The sequence below is a fragment of the Lissotriton vulgaris genome, chromosome 2_1 (assembly GCF_964263255.1).
Source record: "Lissotriton vulgaris chromosome 2_1, aLisVul1.2, whole genome shotgun sequence".
Taxonomy (NCBI): Eukaryota; Metazoa; Chordata; class Amphibia; order Caudata; family Salamandridae; genus Lissotriton; species Lissotriton vulgaris.
This window is the reverse complement of record NC_141687.1, coordinates 1968397135-1968415275: the sequence shown is the minus strand read 5'-3', so window position 1 is coordinate 1968415275 and position 18141 is coordinate 1968397135. Positions and strand designations below refer to the sequence as shown.

Genomic DNA, 18141 nt, shown 5'->3' with positions numbered 1-18141 from the left:
GCCAGCTTGCTGTCAAAAATCACTCCGAGATTTCTGGCTTTTTCCACTGGGACAGGTGGATGGCCGAGCTTTTCCGGCCACCAACTAGGGGACCATTCCGGGGAGAGTCTACCGAAGGTCATAACCTCGGTCTTGTCCGAGTTGAGCCTAAGACAATTCGAGGCCATCCAAGTACTGACCTCAATCATAGCTCTCTGGAAGTTGGCTGCCACAGTAAAGCCATCCTTATGGATACCCAGAACCAGCTGGGTATCATCTGCATACGATGTAAGCCGTATCCCATGGGCCTTTATGACCCTCGCTAAGTCCGCTACATAGATGTTGAATAGCATAGGACTTAGCGAGGAGCCTTGTGGGACTCCACAAGGGAGTGCAGAAATAGGGGAGTAAAAATCTCCCAGCTTTACTGTCTGGGTACGGTTTGCCAGGAAAGATGAAATAAGATCCTTAGCCAGACCGTTTATCCCCAGGGCTGTGACACGGTCGACTAGAGTGACATGGTCGACCGTGTCAAAGGCTGCTGACAAATCCAGAAGGATGAGGACAACCGCCCCTCCCTGATCTAAGATCGTTCTGATCTCATCAGAGGCCTTTATCAAGGCGGTCTCTGTTCCATGCCCTTTCCTAAAACCAAACTGCATTTCGTCGAGAAGTTGGTGGGTCTCGACGAACTCTGAGAGCTGTCTATTCATCAGGAATTCGCATACTTTGGCAGGAAAGGGCAGGCACGCAATGGGTCTATAACTGGCGACGGCTGTAGGGTCTAGGGAGGGTTTTTTTAAAAGGGGTTTTATAACAGCCTTCTTCCATATACTGGGGAATTGGCCTGTCTGAAATGCAGTATTGCAGATCTCCATAAGGAGGCGTGAGATCACTTCTGTGAGTTTTAGCATCACAGAAGGAGGGCAAGGGTCCAGAGGGGAGCCCGATTTGATGGTGGAAATGAGTTTAATAACATCATCATGTGAAGCGGGTGAAAAACATGGAAAGGATTCATGATTGAGGTGGAAAAGTGCTTCTTTCACAGGACCGCTTCTGTGTTCAGTTTTGATATCATCTCCAAATGAAGCATATATATCTGCCACCTTTGTGGTAAAGAAAGTGGATAATTCATTACAGAAGGTCTGTGAGGGCTCAACTCCAGGGCCAGAGGGAGGGGTGGACAGAGTCGTGACAACAGAGAACAGCTCTCTGGCAGAATTAGCAGCGGTCTTAATTTGCACGCAATCTGATGCTCTGTGTTTTTTAATCGATTTCAAATAAAGAATAACAAAGCAAGAGACTAAATTTGCAAGGCTAGTTCATTGTAAATTGTAGCGAACCAACAACCAATCCAGTAGCAGATACTCAGTGCAAACCACACTGTTAGAAACACATCAGAAGCACCATCCGCCTGCTGAAGCAAGCCACCCAGAAAAGGAGGGGAAACCCTGTCTTAGTCAGACCATGCTGTTTTAGGTTAGACGTAACAGCACTTGCGCGATTCATGGCTAACACAATGTATCTATACTTACTTGAAGGTGCTTTGGATCAGCCATGTTCAGCCATTGGCTTATTTTGCTTTAAAGCTCCTAGCAATTGGCGTGCAACACTTAATTCAATTACAACTTAAATTAATTGACAGGAGTATTTTTGTCTCCAGTGGCTTAGCAAGGGGGTGGTGAGTGGGTGGCTTTCCGCCCTGGGCAGCACGAGTTTTGGGGGCAGCGGCCTACCCACGCTCTTACACCACCAGCCACATCGCACACCTCGGCATCAGACTTCAAAGGAATCCGCTCTACTGACCCCCCCCATCAGACTTCAAAGGAATCTACTCCCCCGCGCCCCCTCGCCACGGAATGCCGAGAGCTTGTTTTTATATAGTGCGGACGTTACCCAATGGCGTTCGAGCGCATTACAAAAAAACTCAGAGATCGCTAGTACACTTTTTGACCTGTCACTAAGCAGGGAATACTCGGGAAGTACACAACAAAACTATCAATTCAGCCAAAGATCCCCCACTAAACATCCGCAGACTGTTCTTATTAGTATATAGGGCTGCACTGAAGCACAGTGAATCCTAAACATTCCTAATAAAGTAAGTGGAACTGTTTACTTGGACATTTTATGATTGAATTGGGTAATAGTAACGCTGGATATTTACAGCACCTAAAAAGGGTCGAAGTGTAGCATGAAGTACTGTCTCAAAACAAGTAAGAATAATTCTCCTCATTTTTTTTACATTACATTACATTATCTTGTGGGAAAACGTTTTCTCTACCTATCTATCGCCCTCACTCTATCTATCTATCGCCCTCACTCTATCTATCTATCTATGGCCCTCACTCTATCTATCTATCTATCGCCCTCACTCTATCTATCTATCTATCTATCTATCTATCTATCTATCTATCTATCTATCTATCTATCTATCTATCTATCTATCTATCTATCTATCTATCTATCTATCTATCTATCGCCCTCTATCTATCTATCTATCTATCTATCTATCTATCTATCTATCTATCTATCTATCTATCTATCTATCTATCTATCTATCTATCTATCTATCTATCTATCTATCTATCTATCTATCTATCTATCTATCTATCTCCCTCACGCTATCTATTTATTGCCTTCACTCTATCTACCTATCTATCGCCCTCACTCTATCTATTGCCCTCACTCTAGCTATCTATTGCCCTCACTCTATCTATCGCCCTCACTTCATCTATCGCCCTCACTTCATCTATCGCCCTCACTTCATCTATTGCCCTCACTTTATCTATCGCCCTCACTCTATCTATCGCCCTCACTCTATCTATCTATCTATCTATCACCCTCACTCTATCTATCTATCTATCACCCTCACTCTATCTATCTATCTATCGCCTTCACTCTATCTGTCGCCCTCCCTCTATCTATCTATCGTCCTTCCTCTATCTATCTATCGCCCTCACTCTATCTATCGCCCTCACTCTATCTATCACTCTCACTCTATCTATCACCCTCACTCTATCTATCACCCTCACTCTAACTATCACCCTCACTCTATCTATCACCCTCACTCTATCTATCACCCTCACTCTATCTATCTATCTATCTATCTATCTATCTATCTATCTATCTATCTATCTATCTATCTATCTATCTATCTATCTATCTATCTATCTATCGCCCTCTATCTATCTATCTATCTATCTATCTATCTATCTATCTATCTATCTATCTATCTATCTATCTATCTATCTATCTATCTATCTATCTATCTATCTATCTATCTATCTATCTATCTATCTATCTATCTATCTATCTATCTATCTGCCTCACTCTATCTATCGCCCTCACTCTATCTATCTATCACCCTCACTCTATCTATCTATCGCCCTCACTCTATCTATCTATCGCCCTCACTCTATCTATCTATCGCTCTTACTCTATTTATCGCACTCACTCTATCTATCTATCGCATCACCACAGCATCACTCAGCACCACCACAGCATCACTCAGGGACACCTCAACATCACTATGCGCTACCACAGCATCACTGAACGCCACAGCATCATTTGTTGCCACCACAACATCACTCAGCGCCACCACAGCATCAACCTGTGCAACCATTCAACAACAACTGGTTCAAATATGTTCTCTCAATGTTTCAAGCTTTATTACAAATGTCACAAAAAGATGTTAATATTTCACATCTGTTCTTGGTTTTTCGTCACAATAAAATACACTGAACATAATCTTCATAAAAGTTATTTACAAAAGTTTAAGCTATTGCCATTATAAATTACAATAACTTTTATTTAAGTATTAATTAATAAAAAAATAAAAGCCATTGTTATTTGTAATATCAATACATCTAAGTCACGTAAATACAACACATATTGCATTACAAATGCTACAGGTGTCACATTTACGAAAATTAAAACTATTGGCATTGTAAATGACAAAGCTATTAATTTCGCTATTTTCAAAACCAACACATAAATAAAAAAATTGTCATTTACAATACCAATAGCTCAAACTTTCCTAATGCAAGACCTATTTCATTGCAAATGCTTGTTGGCAATGTGCTCTTGCCAGTTTTTATTGTGGGGCGAACGCACAGATCTCTCGGACCGCGGCCCCCGTCAGAAGCGCCAACTCGCCCGATCATAGCCTAGCTGTTGAACTACCATGACGCTGTGCTGCGGGCGGCGCAGGAGATGGGCGAAGTGCGGCACTAAGGGAATCTTCTATCGTTTTACTCTGACTTTACCCTGGGTGAGCAGGCCGCCCACGGGAATTACTCTCGGCTAAAAGGCTCCTCCAAAACATGAGTTGCAATACGCTCCGATCTGCCCTACCAGGCTACACAGATCTTCAGTGACCCTAAGGCTGCGCTGCCATTTACCAAGAAGTTAGATGCGCAGAAACGAACTGCATCCAAGAGCCTTGAGAACACAGAAAACCGACAATTAAGCGACAATGATTACCTAAATTGCGGGATGCAATCCATTGCTTTTATACTGCAATGCAGCCTGGTTATCAGACCTGTTGATGTGATGATGTTTTAGACTCGCATTTGAATCTCTTTTGGGGCTGATTGCCTATATGCTTCCTAATGATTTGCTTCATCAATGTCCGATCACTAGTGTGGCTTGGCCATCCTGTCTCAATGGCAGGGGTGTATGCCAGGTACAACCATGCCTCCTTGGGATAGTTCCCTTTCCCATCTACATAGCTATGTCTCCAAGTTGGGGGGGTCGCTGGGTGGGGTGGGTTGGGATGCTCAACCTAATTGGGGTGTTGGAGTGGGCGGTGGGCGGGTTGGAGATTCCCTTATGGGGTTGACACCTCCTACAAGGGGCTTGTTCCTTTCATTGTTTGGTCTTGTTTTTGGCATGTTGTTGCGGTATGCAATTTATTAATACATTGTTCACCACGGCGCTTACTGCGGTCACTCCGTCAAACTTTGGGTAATCTGCTATTAAACCTCTCCATGTTACCACATGACGGACACCACATATGGGGAACGGGAACATTAGAAGCCTAAACGACCATCGCAAGGCACGCCTTATGCACACCCAACTTATCAGACACCACGTGAATGTTTGTTTTCTCCAGGAGGCACACCTCCTTCCTGCTACTGCTTCAAGGCTGCAATATCGGTACTGGGGTGAATCGCATTCCTCCTTCTATTCTAACTACTCCTGTGGCGTCTCTTTCCTCTTCCGTAAAGGTCTCCCATGGCACAACACTCAATCTATCATTGACTCAGAGGGTAAATATGTGATCCTCGCTGGCACTCTTTTCAATCAGCCTCTGATCTTAGCAACACTGTACGGCCCCAATTCGGATGATCCTGACTTTTTGGCAGCTCATTTCTTCCCTGTGACCCCATTCCCTGATTTGGGGAGGCGACTTTAACATAGCTCCCGCACAGGCGCTAGACCGCTCTGGAGATCGCACCCGACACCCTCAGGCTACTTCCCTTCTCCACTCCATTATGTCAGACAACCTCTTGTTGGATGTTTGGCGACATGTGTACCCCGATAGGCTCACGGTCCTGCCTCGACCTATGGATCACTACCTGTGACATCTCGCCCTGGATCACATGGCTGGCACCCTATCCGATCACGCCCCTGTACGCCTGTGCTTGCAGCTCCTGCTCACGTTGTGTCGTATGTTTGCGTGGCGGTTGCCCCCCAATGCTCTCCGAGATGCTGTTTTCCATGATGAAACTCGCGGTCCCATACTTGCCTACTATGAACACAATGTTGGCTCGGTAGAGTCACCTTCAACCCTCTGGGAGGGCTTTAAGGTTCTAATTCGGAGGGAGTGTATTGCCAAGGAATCTGGGGTGTTAAGATCTATCCGGGGCACCCTTGTGCATCTTGAGAATGAGATCAGAACTTTAGATCTACAGCAGTCCCGAGACCCAAGCCCTACCACCCTTGCGCTGATCAGAACCAACCGCATGCCCCCTCTTATATTATGGCAGCGCAGGATGAGGCCTCTGGCAGAACAACTTCCCCTACGGAAAGCATCGCTAGAACCTCAACCTTTTATTCCCAGTTATGCACTGCTGTCGATGCGGCCCCACACGAGATATTGGACCAATATTTTGACACCAAAGAACTCCTATGGCTTAGTAATAACCACCACTGTCATCGCAGGGCTCCCGGGCGACAAGGCTCCTGGGTCAGATGGCCTCACCCCTGCATTCTATAAACAATATGCGCCTCTCCTTGTCCCACACTTAGCCGCCATGTATAATGATTATTTCGAATGCAGAAGTTTCCCCCAATCTCTTTGCGAGGCATTGCTTACCCTTCTTTTGAAACCGGATAAACCTCCCTAGTGCTGTGATTCATATCGTCCTCTGTCCCTCATAAACACGGATAATAAAATTTACGGCAAATTACTGGCAACCCGCCTCCTCCCACTTATGTCATTAATCACTCACCACCTCTCACAATCTTCTCAGTCCTCCACCAGATTAATCCCTCTCTCCCAACTGTGGCTGCCCTATTAGACCCTACCAAAGCCTTTGATACTCTGAAGTGGCCACTCCTGTTCTACCTCCTCCCACGCTTGGGTTTCAGCCTAGATCTTATACATAAGATACAAATATTATACACTCTTCCCACAGCTGGCATCAGACCAAACTGGGCAGGTCACTGACCCCATTGCTATCTGAAGAGACACCACACAGGGGTGTCCCCTCTCCCCCATGCTTTTTGCCATCGCCATGGAACCCCTCGTGGCTCGTCTATGCCAACTTCACACCCACCGGGGCATCAGCTTCTCGGCCCGTGCTCTTGTCACTTCCATATACGCGGATGATGTCATGATTTACGTCCAGGACCTTAGGAAAATCTTGCACTCATGACGAGGTAGGTGGTGCGGTTTGGTTGCTTATCTGGAGTCCAAGTCAATTGGAGCAAGTCGGTCCTTTTTCCCCTCACAGACGCTACAATGTCCTTCACCCCTGATTAACCCTTTGTTTGGGCGTCGGGCCCCACTAGATACCTCAGCATCTGGCTGAGTAGGGACGAGACGAACTTTGGGAGTCCAATTTTGGCCGGGCGATGGACTGGCTGGAGACCAAGATCCATGTATCATTAGCTGGGCGCCTTGCCATTGCTAAAATGGTGTTGCTCTCAAAATTCTTGTACCTCTTTTTAAAGATTTCCGTCCCTCTCACGTCACATTTTTTCTGCAAATTACGTTCCAACATTATCACTCTGGTCTGGGCAGGACGTCAACCTAAATTGTTTATGATAATGTTACAATACCCCTGGTTTGGGGCGGTATAGATTTTAAGCGCTACACGCTGTGCGTCCAAGCCAGCTTCCTCCACTTTTGGCTCCATCCCACGCCTTTCCAACCCCATGAGGCGGTTGAGACGGAACTTGCTGCCTCATGGCCGCTTCAGACCGCACTCTTTCTCCCATCCAAACCCCCAAGCGATGAGATTAAAACGGTTGCGTTGGGCTTGGGACGGCCTGCATAAATATACCAGTGCCGGCACACTGTATGCTCCTTCCATGAAACTTGCCAGCAGCCCAGCATTCCCCCAGTGCAGACAGTGGGCATGGCCCATCACGCTGCCCACCTAGGACTTAACACTATAGCGGACGTCTACCCTGATAATACGTTTTTACCCTTCACAAAAATGCTGCTCCAATGGACAAGTTACTGTACTATCAGATTAGAGCGACTTGCAAAGAAGTTAACCCCGCGTTCCCTCAGGCCCCTCAGACCAATGCTACCCTCGAATTTGTCCATTCCTCCAGATCCCAGCGTAAGCTGGTCACTAGACTGTATGCTCTCACACTGGCCGTCTCTTCCACTAGCACGGAAACCATCTTCCTACTGTACTGTACAACTGTATAAACAAATGACGGAAACCATCTTCCTACTGTACTGTACAACTGTATAAACAAATAACGTGCATCTGTTGTATATCCACTGAAACACATTTTTTACAGTTTTGTAATCAGTAATCATGTCAATGATTTATTTCATGACACTTTTTATCAAATCTATTAAATTGTATTTTCTGTGCTAATCTAGTGCTTCATTATTTATTATTTATTTTGTCACTTGAACTTCGCCAGTGTTTGTGTGTTGCCTGGGTATATTACTTTCTACAAAAAACGTCTCTTCCACTAGCACAGAGCGTGCCCGCCTTTTATTCCCAGTTATGCACTGCTGTCGATGCGGCCCCACACGAGATATTGGACCAATATTTTGACACCAAAGAACTCCTATGGCTTAGTAATAACCACCACTGTCATCGCAGGGCTCCCGGGCGACAAGGCTCCTGGGTCAGATGGCCTCACCCCTGCATTCTATAAACAATATGCGCCTCTCCTTGTCCCACACTTAGCCGCCATGTATAATGATTATTTCGAATGCAGAAGTTTCCCCCAATCTCTTTGCGAGGCATTGCTTACCCTTCTTTTGAAACCGGATAAACCTCCCTAGTGCTGTGATTCATATCGTCCTCTGTCCCTCATAAACACGGATAATAAAATTTACGGCAAATTACTGGCAACCCGCCTCCTCCCACTTATGTCATTAATCACTCACCACCTCTCACAATCTTCTCAGTCCTCCACCAGATTAATCCCCCTCTCCCAACTGTGGCTGCCCTATTAGACCCTACCAAAGCCTTTGATACTCTGAAGTGGCCACTCCTGTTCTACCTCCTCCCACGCTTGGGTTTCAGCCTAGATCTTATACATAAGATACAAATATTATACACTCTTCCCACAGCTGGCATCAGAACAAATGGGCAGGTCACTGACCCCATTGCTATCTGAAGAGACACCACACAGGGGTGTCCCCTCTCCCCCATGCTTTTTGCCATCGCCATGGAACCCCTCGTGGCTCGTCTATGCCAACTTCACACCCACCGGGGCATCAGCTTCTCGGCCCGTGCTCTTGTCACTTCCATATACGCGGATGATGTCATGATTTACGTCCAGGACCTTAGGAAAATCTTGCACTCATGACGAGGTAGGTGGTGCGGTTTGGTTGCTTATCTGGAGTCCAAGTCAATTGGAGCAAGTCGGTCCTTTTTCCCCTCACAGACGCTACAATGTCCTTCACCCCTGATTAACCCTTTGTTTGGGCGTCGGGCCCCACTAGATACCTCAGCATCTGGCTGAGTAGGGACGAGACGAACTTTGGGAGTCCAATTTTGGCCGGGCGATGGACTGGCTGGAGACCAAGATCCATGTATCATTAGCTGGGCGCCTTGCCATTGCTAAAATGGTGTTGCTCTCAAAATTCTTGTACCTCTTTTTAAAGATTTCCGTCCCTCTCACGTCACATTTTTTCTGCAAATTACGTTCCAACATTATCACTCTGGTCTGGGCAGGACGTCAACCTAAATTGTTTATGATAATGTTACAATACCCCTGGTTTGGGGCGGTATAGATTTTAAGCGCTACACGCTGTGCGTCCAAGCCAGCTTCCTCCACTTTTGGCTCCATCCCACGCCTTTCCAACCCCATGAGGCGGTTGAGACGGAACTTGCTGCCTCATGGCCGCTTCAGACCGCACTCTTTCTCCCATCCAAACCCCCAAGCGATGAGATTAAAACGGTTGCGTTGGGCTTGGGACGGCCTGCATAAATATACCGGTGCCGGCACACTGTATGCTCATTCCATGAAACTTGCCAGCAGCCCAGCATTCCCCCAGTGCAGACAGTGGGCATGGCCCATCACGCTGCCCACCTAGGACTTAACACTATAGCGGACGTCTACCCTGATAATACGTTTTTACCCTTCACAAAAATGCTGCTCCAATGGACAAGTTACTGTACTATCAGATTAGAGCGACTTGCAAAGAAGTTAACCCCGCGTTCCCTCAGGCCCCTCAGACCAATGCTACCCTCGAATTTGTCCATTCCTCCAGATCCCAGCGTAAGCTGGTCACTAGACTGTATGTTCTCACACTGGCCGTCTCTTCCACTAGCACGGAAACCATCTTCCTACTGTACTGTACAACTGTATAAACAAATGACGGAAACCATCTTCCTACTGTACTGTACAACTGTATAAACAAATAACGTGCATCTGTTGTATATCCACTGAAACACATTTTTTACAGTTTTGTAATCAGTAATCATGTCAATGATTTATTTCATGACACTTTTTATCAAATCTATTAAATTGTATTTTCTGTGCTAATCTAGTGCTTCATTATTTATTATTTATTTTGTCACTTGAACTTCGCCAGTGTTTGTGTGTTGCCTGGGTATATTACTTTCTACAAAAGACGTCTCTTCCACTAGCACAGAGCGTGCCCGCAATGCGGGGAGTGTAGACTTAGAAAGGGACAACCCTCCTGAGCACTGGCTCGATTGCTGCAACCAGATCAAGAGCCTCTCTCCCATCTATCGCCTGAGGCTCATTGATTTTAAGTATTTGCACAGACTCTACCGCTCCCCTTTGTCACTACACAAGATAGGCCTACTCGACAACAACAGATACGCACGCTACTCGGCTCCCGGCACGGACTTTGACCCGTGCCCCAGGGTTTCAGAGTTCTGGCAAGGGGTATGTGCAGCTATCAGTGACATCACACTTATACGCATCACTCCCGATCCCCTGGTGTGCCTCCTAGGTTACGTCAAGCAAATATCAGATGCGAATCGCAAATAGATTGCGATGCTTCTATTGCTTGCTAAGCATAGTTGGGCCATCCACTGGGGGCGTAAACTTGCGCCCAGGGTTAAGAACTGGTTGGACGATGCAGCCCATTGCCAGACACTTCTAGGTGAATTTTGGGATTAGATGCCAGCGGCCAGCAGGCCCCCAGACATATGGGCTCCTTTCATTTCCTACCTGCAACGATCAACCGCTTCTGACGACCCAATAACAGACTACCTCATCACCGACACACAAAATGCCAGAGAACGTGCCACAGGTAGTACCCCCCCCCCCCATTTTGTCAGCCTATTTGCGCTTCCCCAAACGTGCCTTAATCACCACTTATTATAGATGGGCTATGTATTCTGCTCCTTTTGCCCACCATCATCTTCCAACGTGGAATGTAAATGTAAGAGTAATTGCTACTGTATTACTGCTGCAATGACAACCTGTATTGTGTTGTGATTTCCTTTTGAATAAAGGTTTTTGAAAATCAAAACAAAAATAGTTTCAGTGTTCACACTGAACCAAAGAGTATGTTTAGCTGTCAATGAAACTGATAAAAGGCAGATTTCATCATCCTAGTTTTGTGAGTAATTCTCTACCCATATTAATTAATAAAGTCAAAGTCCATACTAGAGTGGTAGACCACAACAGCCCTAACCTTGGTTTCTGCGGCAGCTAATCTTGCAGCCTCACTATCAGGAAAAGTGGTGTGGAGAGAAAGGCACCCAGTGTGACACTGGATCTAGTATGTTGGGGAGTGAAAAAATTGTACAAGAGGAAAATATGTGTTGGGCGAATGTTCTAAGCTGCTAACATCGACACTCAATTGATGAGACAAACATTTCTGGTGTGGGAACCTGGTGCCCAATCTATGGTATTACAATTTTCCAAGTATGGCTCATGGGTATATAGAACAACATGAAAAACCTGCAGGATGAATATTACGAAAAATCCTCTTCTCACATGAAGTACAGTGTATGAAAGAAAGTAGAACGATTACCTGTGTAGTTTCAGAGTGTGTGTGCTCGCAGGACTGACCCGGTGCATATGAATCACGCGTGGTGCAATGGGAGCTGAGGCAGAGGTTATAGCAAGCTCCAGTTCTGCAGAGTTGGGCAAGATCCCTGCTACACCAGGGTGGGCACGTGCTGTGGAAGAGAGACCAGGGCCAGCAGGGAGAAGGTTGCTCAAAGACCCACCAGGCAATACACCATTCGTACGGCCTGGCCATCTAGAGACAGAACGTTCTGCAAGAAGAGGCATATTTTAGGAAAACAAAGTATTACAAAGATGCAAAGACTCTGGTCCTACGCTGGAGAGATTGAAGGGGGCTTTCTGAACTGAACATGCTAATGTAGTCGACAATTGTGCTCATTTGTAGTTTAGATCACAAGCAATATCAGTTTTCTGTTTTCAATCAGTTAAAAAGTGGTAACATACTAAAAAGTGGCCAATTATGTCAAGCAGACATCAAAAACAGTGAATAATTTGGATGATTTCTTTTCAAGTTCTTGTGCTTATGTATGTGCTGTCTTCCATAGCAAAGTGTTTTTCACATTAGTTCAACCCCTAACCACTAAAACAGTATTCATTTCATTGTAAGTGTATTAGTAAGCGGCTCCATTCTGACAAACTAACTCAAACAATATGTATGCACAATTGATTGTAAATAATTTGAATACTGTTAAAACACAGATCACGTTTTTAACTTTTACCAAAAAATCACCTGGCCATACTTTTAATTACATATTATTAAACCTTGTATGAGATATGACTCCTCACCATTTTAATGTGTTAGTAGCCAAATGCAATCTAGGTCGTACAGGAGGCCTAGCCTTTGCCCATAAGAAAAATCTGGCAGTAATACATCACTACTATAATGTGAATCCTAATCTTCCTCCTTTCAAGTTTAGCTCACATTTTACTTACTTACAAACTCTCAAACAATGCAACTTATATAGTAGCAGAAATCTATATCTAGTATATTAACTTGCTAGGAGATAAGCAATTTTAAGGCCACACGCTCAGCACCACTAACCTGATACTCTTTAATATGGATGGAGTATATGTAATTCAATCAGTTACTGGCACCTCTGAAGGTAGTAATACTGACATACTCAGGGCCAAAAAGAGGGTTCTCAGACAAGCAGCCTTTACAGCTGACATAGACAAACCATGCAGCTATCCCTTTTTCTAAACTGCAAGTAAAGGGTATCCTAATTAAACAGAGATAAAGTAAGTGTTGGCCCTGGCCCTCTCTGCAAGGTCACTCCTGAACTTTTTGCTTTCCTTTTCCTATTTTTTACTGAATTTGTTTTTGCTGGCCTTTCGAGTGCACTTTACCTCTGCTAACCAGCGCTAAAGTGCTTGTGATCCCGCCTTGAAACATGGTAACATTGCCAATCGGCAACATACGCCAATAGGACTATTTATTTACTTATAAGACCCAAGTAAAGTGGCACTACATGTACCCAGGGCCTGTAAGCTACTAGTGGGTCTGCAGCACTGACTGTGCCACCTACTTACGTAGCCCTTTAAACATGTCTCAGGCCTGCCATTGCAGAGTCTGTGTGTGCAGTTTCTAAACTGCCATTTCGACCTAGCAAAATAAATAATTTGCCAGGCACAAAACTTAATTTTTTCCCAAAACTTCGCCCCGACTGCATGAACATTCTCAGCACAGGCCATCACATTCCTTGTCGACGGCAGCCTCGATGACGACGATGGACTACGCAACGCAGCCTGACTTGACTGCGTGCCGCATCCTCAAAGCCAGACTTCACATCTCAAGCCCCTGCGACGGGATTCTTGATGACTATGCATGCCCTCGCATCGCAGCCTCCCAGCATCTTTGAATCGATGCATCACTTTGGCTGTGTGACGCATCTTTGATGTGGATCTACGCAACGCCCCGTAAACCAGGATTTGAAGCTACTTAATTCAGCCGGCCTAACTGGGTCCCTGTAGTTAGCCCGCGCTCCATTATAGTCGGCCTGAACTTGTGACTTTGTCCCGTCCAGCTTGCCCAGATATCTCTAGCTGGCGCTTTTTGGTGCTATTTTTACCTAGAACTCTCAAATTCAATATTTCTGGTCCTGCTAATTGGATTTCTGTCGTTTTGGTCTTGGTTTATTCATTACATTAAACTCTATGTTTTTAACCTGGTGTGGGATTTTTTTCATGTAGTGCTTTCACATTTTTACTGTTTGAAGTACTGCACAAAAACTTAACACATTGCCTCTAAGTTAAGCCTGACTGCTCTGTGCCATGCTACCAGGGGGTTGAGCACAGGTTTATTTGGGGTTTGCTTGTGCTTTTCCCGGACAAGCAATGTGGTTGCTGCTTGAGCAGGGTTTACACCCCCGTCAACCAACTACCCAATTTATTACAGTAAGAGCTTAACAGAATGTGTCAAGTGGTGGATTTAGACCACATGTTATCAATATTTGTGTTTAAAAAAACATTTCTCTGATTACCAATCACTGTTCAATGATCTCAATGACATATTGTTAGACAAAATATTCCTATTTAAAGAATCATCTAAACTCTCTTCATACGGCCTCACCCTCTTCCCATAGAAACACAATTTCTTAAGCACTATAGACCACAATATTCTGTATTCTCCTATTCTCCATACTACTATTGCTAAAAGAAGCACAGTAAAGTCTTCTCAGCAGGAATATGATGATCAATATCACCACTTAAATGCTGATGAAGTGGAATGTTGTTACTTACACTCATAGAACTATTAAGACTTGTTTTATTTGCTTGTTTCCCAAGAAAGCAATTGTCATCAATTACCAGACTTAAAAGCTTGTGATTCATGTCAATATTGTCTACGAAATTCTTTGTCGGCTTCTATTTATAAATAGCTCCTCATGCACAATGGCCCAACACTAGTTATACAACCCTTAGCAGAACCTCAGTGAAACAAGTTGTTGCCCCTTTTGATTAAAAATTGCTGTGGTGACTCCTCTTCTAACAAATCCCTCCTTATACTGTGTAGTCCTTTTTTGACCAGAATTAGAATTCTGAAATACCAGTTTTCTTTGACATGTAGCCAATATACCACAGTAAGGATTAATCAGATGTGGTCCCAAAGAGCTGTGATCAAAATGAGACAAATGTCTCAGTTTTTCAGAGCCTGAAACTTTAAGGGATGGCAGGAGATTAAGGGAGTTGCCTCATGATCAGAATACAACTTGTGGTGAAGTTACTGGAGCACTTCCCAGAATTGATGTGTGCTTCAAAGAGAGGGTATATTCTAGTGCAAAACTAACTGGCTTAGGTCCAAAAGTGCTGGATCTGTGCTACCTTTCAGAAGAAACGCACACATTAATTCAATATACATTTGCTTCATATAATCTTTTATTTTGTTCATATCCTGAACATCTCGCATTGATGTAGTCCACCTAGATCCTTTGTTGGACCCCACTGATATAGTATAACCTTGAGACTGTTAGATTTTTGGAAGACAATATATTGTGTTTGAGAAACACTGGATTGGGGCATGAAATGTGCAGGTTTGAGAGAACTACGAAGGAGTCCAGGCAGGAAAATTAGTCTTAAACACATTAAGACTGAAAATAGTGTCCATTACGCACATCTAAATGTGGGTGAGAACAATGCTGGGAGAGATCAATGTACAGCTAATTGTTGTCCGCTGAAATGAGGAATCGAATCTGGTGAGTAGATGTCACCAATCGGCTACCTGAGTAAGCTGCAAAACCAAAGATGAGAACGGAGAATTGTGGAACTCCAAAAATGGATGCAGCCAGTGGAAAGAAGAGCAGCAGACCCCAGTATATTTGAATGGGAGAGTTGTTGATGTGGAACTCAAACTACTATATGCAGTGAGGACATCCAAGCTAGAGATTGGAACTCACCTCATGTGCAGGGGGCCAGCTTGACTGCCGAATCCACCGCCAAGAGTCAGGCCGGCATAATTTGGAGCGCGGAAGCGCCGAGCGACATCACTGCCATCACCCCAGCCACCCCGGGACTACGAATCCCGGCAGCCCCAGCGGCGGTGCGGTCCAGTGACGCATTGGGAGCGCCAGGCGGCGCATAAAGACGCTGCAACCCCGGCGGAGCGGGGGGAACTCACCTCGTGTGCAGTGCTTAATTTGTAAAATATGAAGTGCAGGTGCTCAAATGTTTGTCGGAGACCTCACCTACTTTTCTCTGGCTCCACCCACTTCCTCCACTGGCTCCACCGACTTACTATATTAGCTCCACCCACATCTTCAACGGGTCAGAGCCAGGGCAGTAATAATAATAACCCTTTTACATAACCCGGCTGCACCCTTCCATGTGAACATACTGTGAACTGTGGTGCACAGCCCCTCATAGTAGGCTTTTAGGCCTCCCACATCATGCTAGGCGAGGCAACAGAGTGTTTGTTGAGGGTCAAATATTCCTGGAGTCCCTGAGCCAGTCTCTGTGTGAAACACCGGTCTGAGAGGTGCCACACGTTGAGCCTCCACACTGGGCTAGGTCCCACACTCTGAAAACCAAAGTGTAGCATTACTGGGGTGTGGTCAGAGATAAACCTGGGCACAATGAGGGAACCAGACAATTGAGTCAGATCAGTAGCATGGAGTAACAGTAGGCTATTTTGGGATCGTATCTTGTGTGTTGCCAACAGGTGAGTGTAAAACCGGTCATGGGGGTTCCATGTCCTCCAAGCGTCACAAAGCACCAGGACTACGACCCATTATTTTAGGCCTGTCAATGTCCCCCTTCTGACACACTGGGCCCCGTAGAGCCCACCGCTGGATTCAGCGCATCATTAAAGTCACACCTTTTGAGGGTGATTCCCTAGGGTAATTTTAGTATCACATCTCACACTTGGTTCTAGCTGGAGGGGGGCAAATATACGTTCCAAGGGGAGGGATTGGGCAACCTTCAAAAAGGGTACCTCTACCACCACATATCTACCCAGAGAATCGTTCGTCACTTCGGATACCACCAGTGGGTAGGTTATGTACGCATTCTGTGGAGGTGCAATACAGTGGGCTGAAACATACCCACTTGACCAAAGGGTTGAATCATTCCTCTGCACTTTTAATTAAGCCCATCAGGGGACGGGAGTAGAGTTTATTAGGGCACCAGAGAGGTCTTTTTTAGTCGTTCTGCGTCTCTGTACATAGCACTGCAAGGTTATTTTATCCACTTTTTCCAAATATTTCCCCCACGCCACAAGGCCTTCTTTGATATAGGACTCCACCACACCACACATGGACATTTCTGGAGCCCCCATGCCTAGCAAGGCTGTAGCCCACCCCCAAGAGGTGGGAGGAGGATCCTATGATGAAGCCTGCCACTAGGCTGGTGGGGGGGCTACCATCTTTAAAGGAAGACCGTTTTTAGCTCACAAAGCCCACTTATCTATTCAGTAATTTACAACCCACCATTTGCAGAGGGTACCCGCTGTCCCCTTGGCCCTGGGAGAGAAATCCTAAGTGTACCCCAATAAACCCCTTGCAGTAGTTTAGTAATGTGAGACCACAACTGATGGACACGCCTTTCAGTAGATAACAGGTCTCACTCCCTTCTTTCGGTAACACACTATCAGTTAGACATGACGTCATTGACATACGATGCCACGCCTGTCTTGTCTTTAGTTAACATACTTCAAGGTGTCATGCTATGAAAACCTGCACATAGAGGCTTCCAAAGCTCCCCTAAAACATTCTAGAAGCTTCAATAAATGGACATTTTACAATATGCTGATTCCAGCTGCACGAAAGCCTGCACTAAACGGTGTTCATGAGCAGAGGGATATAGTGGTGTGAGGGCTTAGGGTGCGTGAGGGTCTGGTAAAGAAGGGGGCTTGTGAGAGAAGCGTGTTTGTTTCCAGCTGGGAGATGTTCGCCACGCAGTAGAAATGTTATGAGTTGTATGCACAAGAGCGTCCAGAGCTGAACGAGCGTGTAGGCTGAACCCTTCTTTAGAAGTGACCCAGCCATTGATTGGATGGGCAAAGAGAATGTTACTTGCTTGTCTACAGCCATGTGCCTCATAGAGAGATCCCTAGTTGGCATCCCTCTCACCTCTTGGAGGTGAATTCTCGACAGAGAGGCTAGTAGTAGAATGGGCAGTAGGTCTTAAGTGCCCAGTGCCTAAAGAGGGCTCCCTCGTTGCGTGTGCATGTAGTGTCAGGCCCCAGGTTGATACGCAATAGGATCACTACACCTCTGGAGCCTTTGGTGTGTCCTGCTGTTCCTGCATGCTTCACCTGCGCAGCTTTATTTTATAAATCATGATATGGCCGCCGACCTACGCCGCCTACCCCAGGCCATCATGACCAGACCAATCAACATAATGATAAAAAAAACAGTAATCACTGTCATGCGCCTGCGGCCTGCCAGGCCCTGCCTCACCTACGCAGCTTTATTTATAGGCCTCGCACACCACTCTTTACCTGTTTATTTTCGTGTTGGAGATTCTCCGGCTGCAATAAAATGCTGCGATTAAGGCACTCTGTTGTTTTGTGGC

The 18141-nt window shown here is 45.5% G+C and overlaps 1 protein-coding gene across 4 annotated transcripts in view; it reads right to left on the bottom strand.

Annotated features, from left to right (window-relative positions):
* TTLL13 (tubulin tyrosine ligase like 13) overlaps positions 1 to 18141 on the bottom strand; it is a 653894-nt gene that overhangs the window by 61579 nt on the left and 574174 nt on the right. For 3 of the 4 annotated variants that reach the window (XM_086958162.1, XM_086958164.1, XM_086958161.1), the window contains one exon: positions 11642 to 11888. The exons of the other annotated variant lie outside the window; for it this stretch is intronic. In XM_086958162.1, coding sequence (XP_086814288.1) covers positions 11642 to 11888 — 247 coding nt within the window. The remainder of the gene's footprint in view (positions 1 to 11641; positions 11889 to 18141) is intronic. 4 annotated transcript variants of the gene reach the window in all.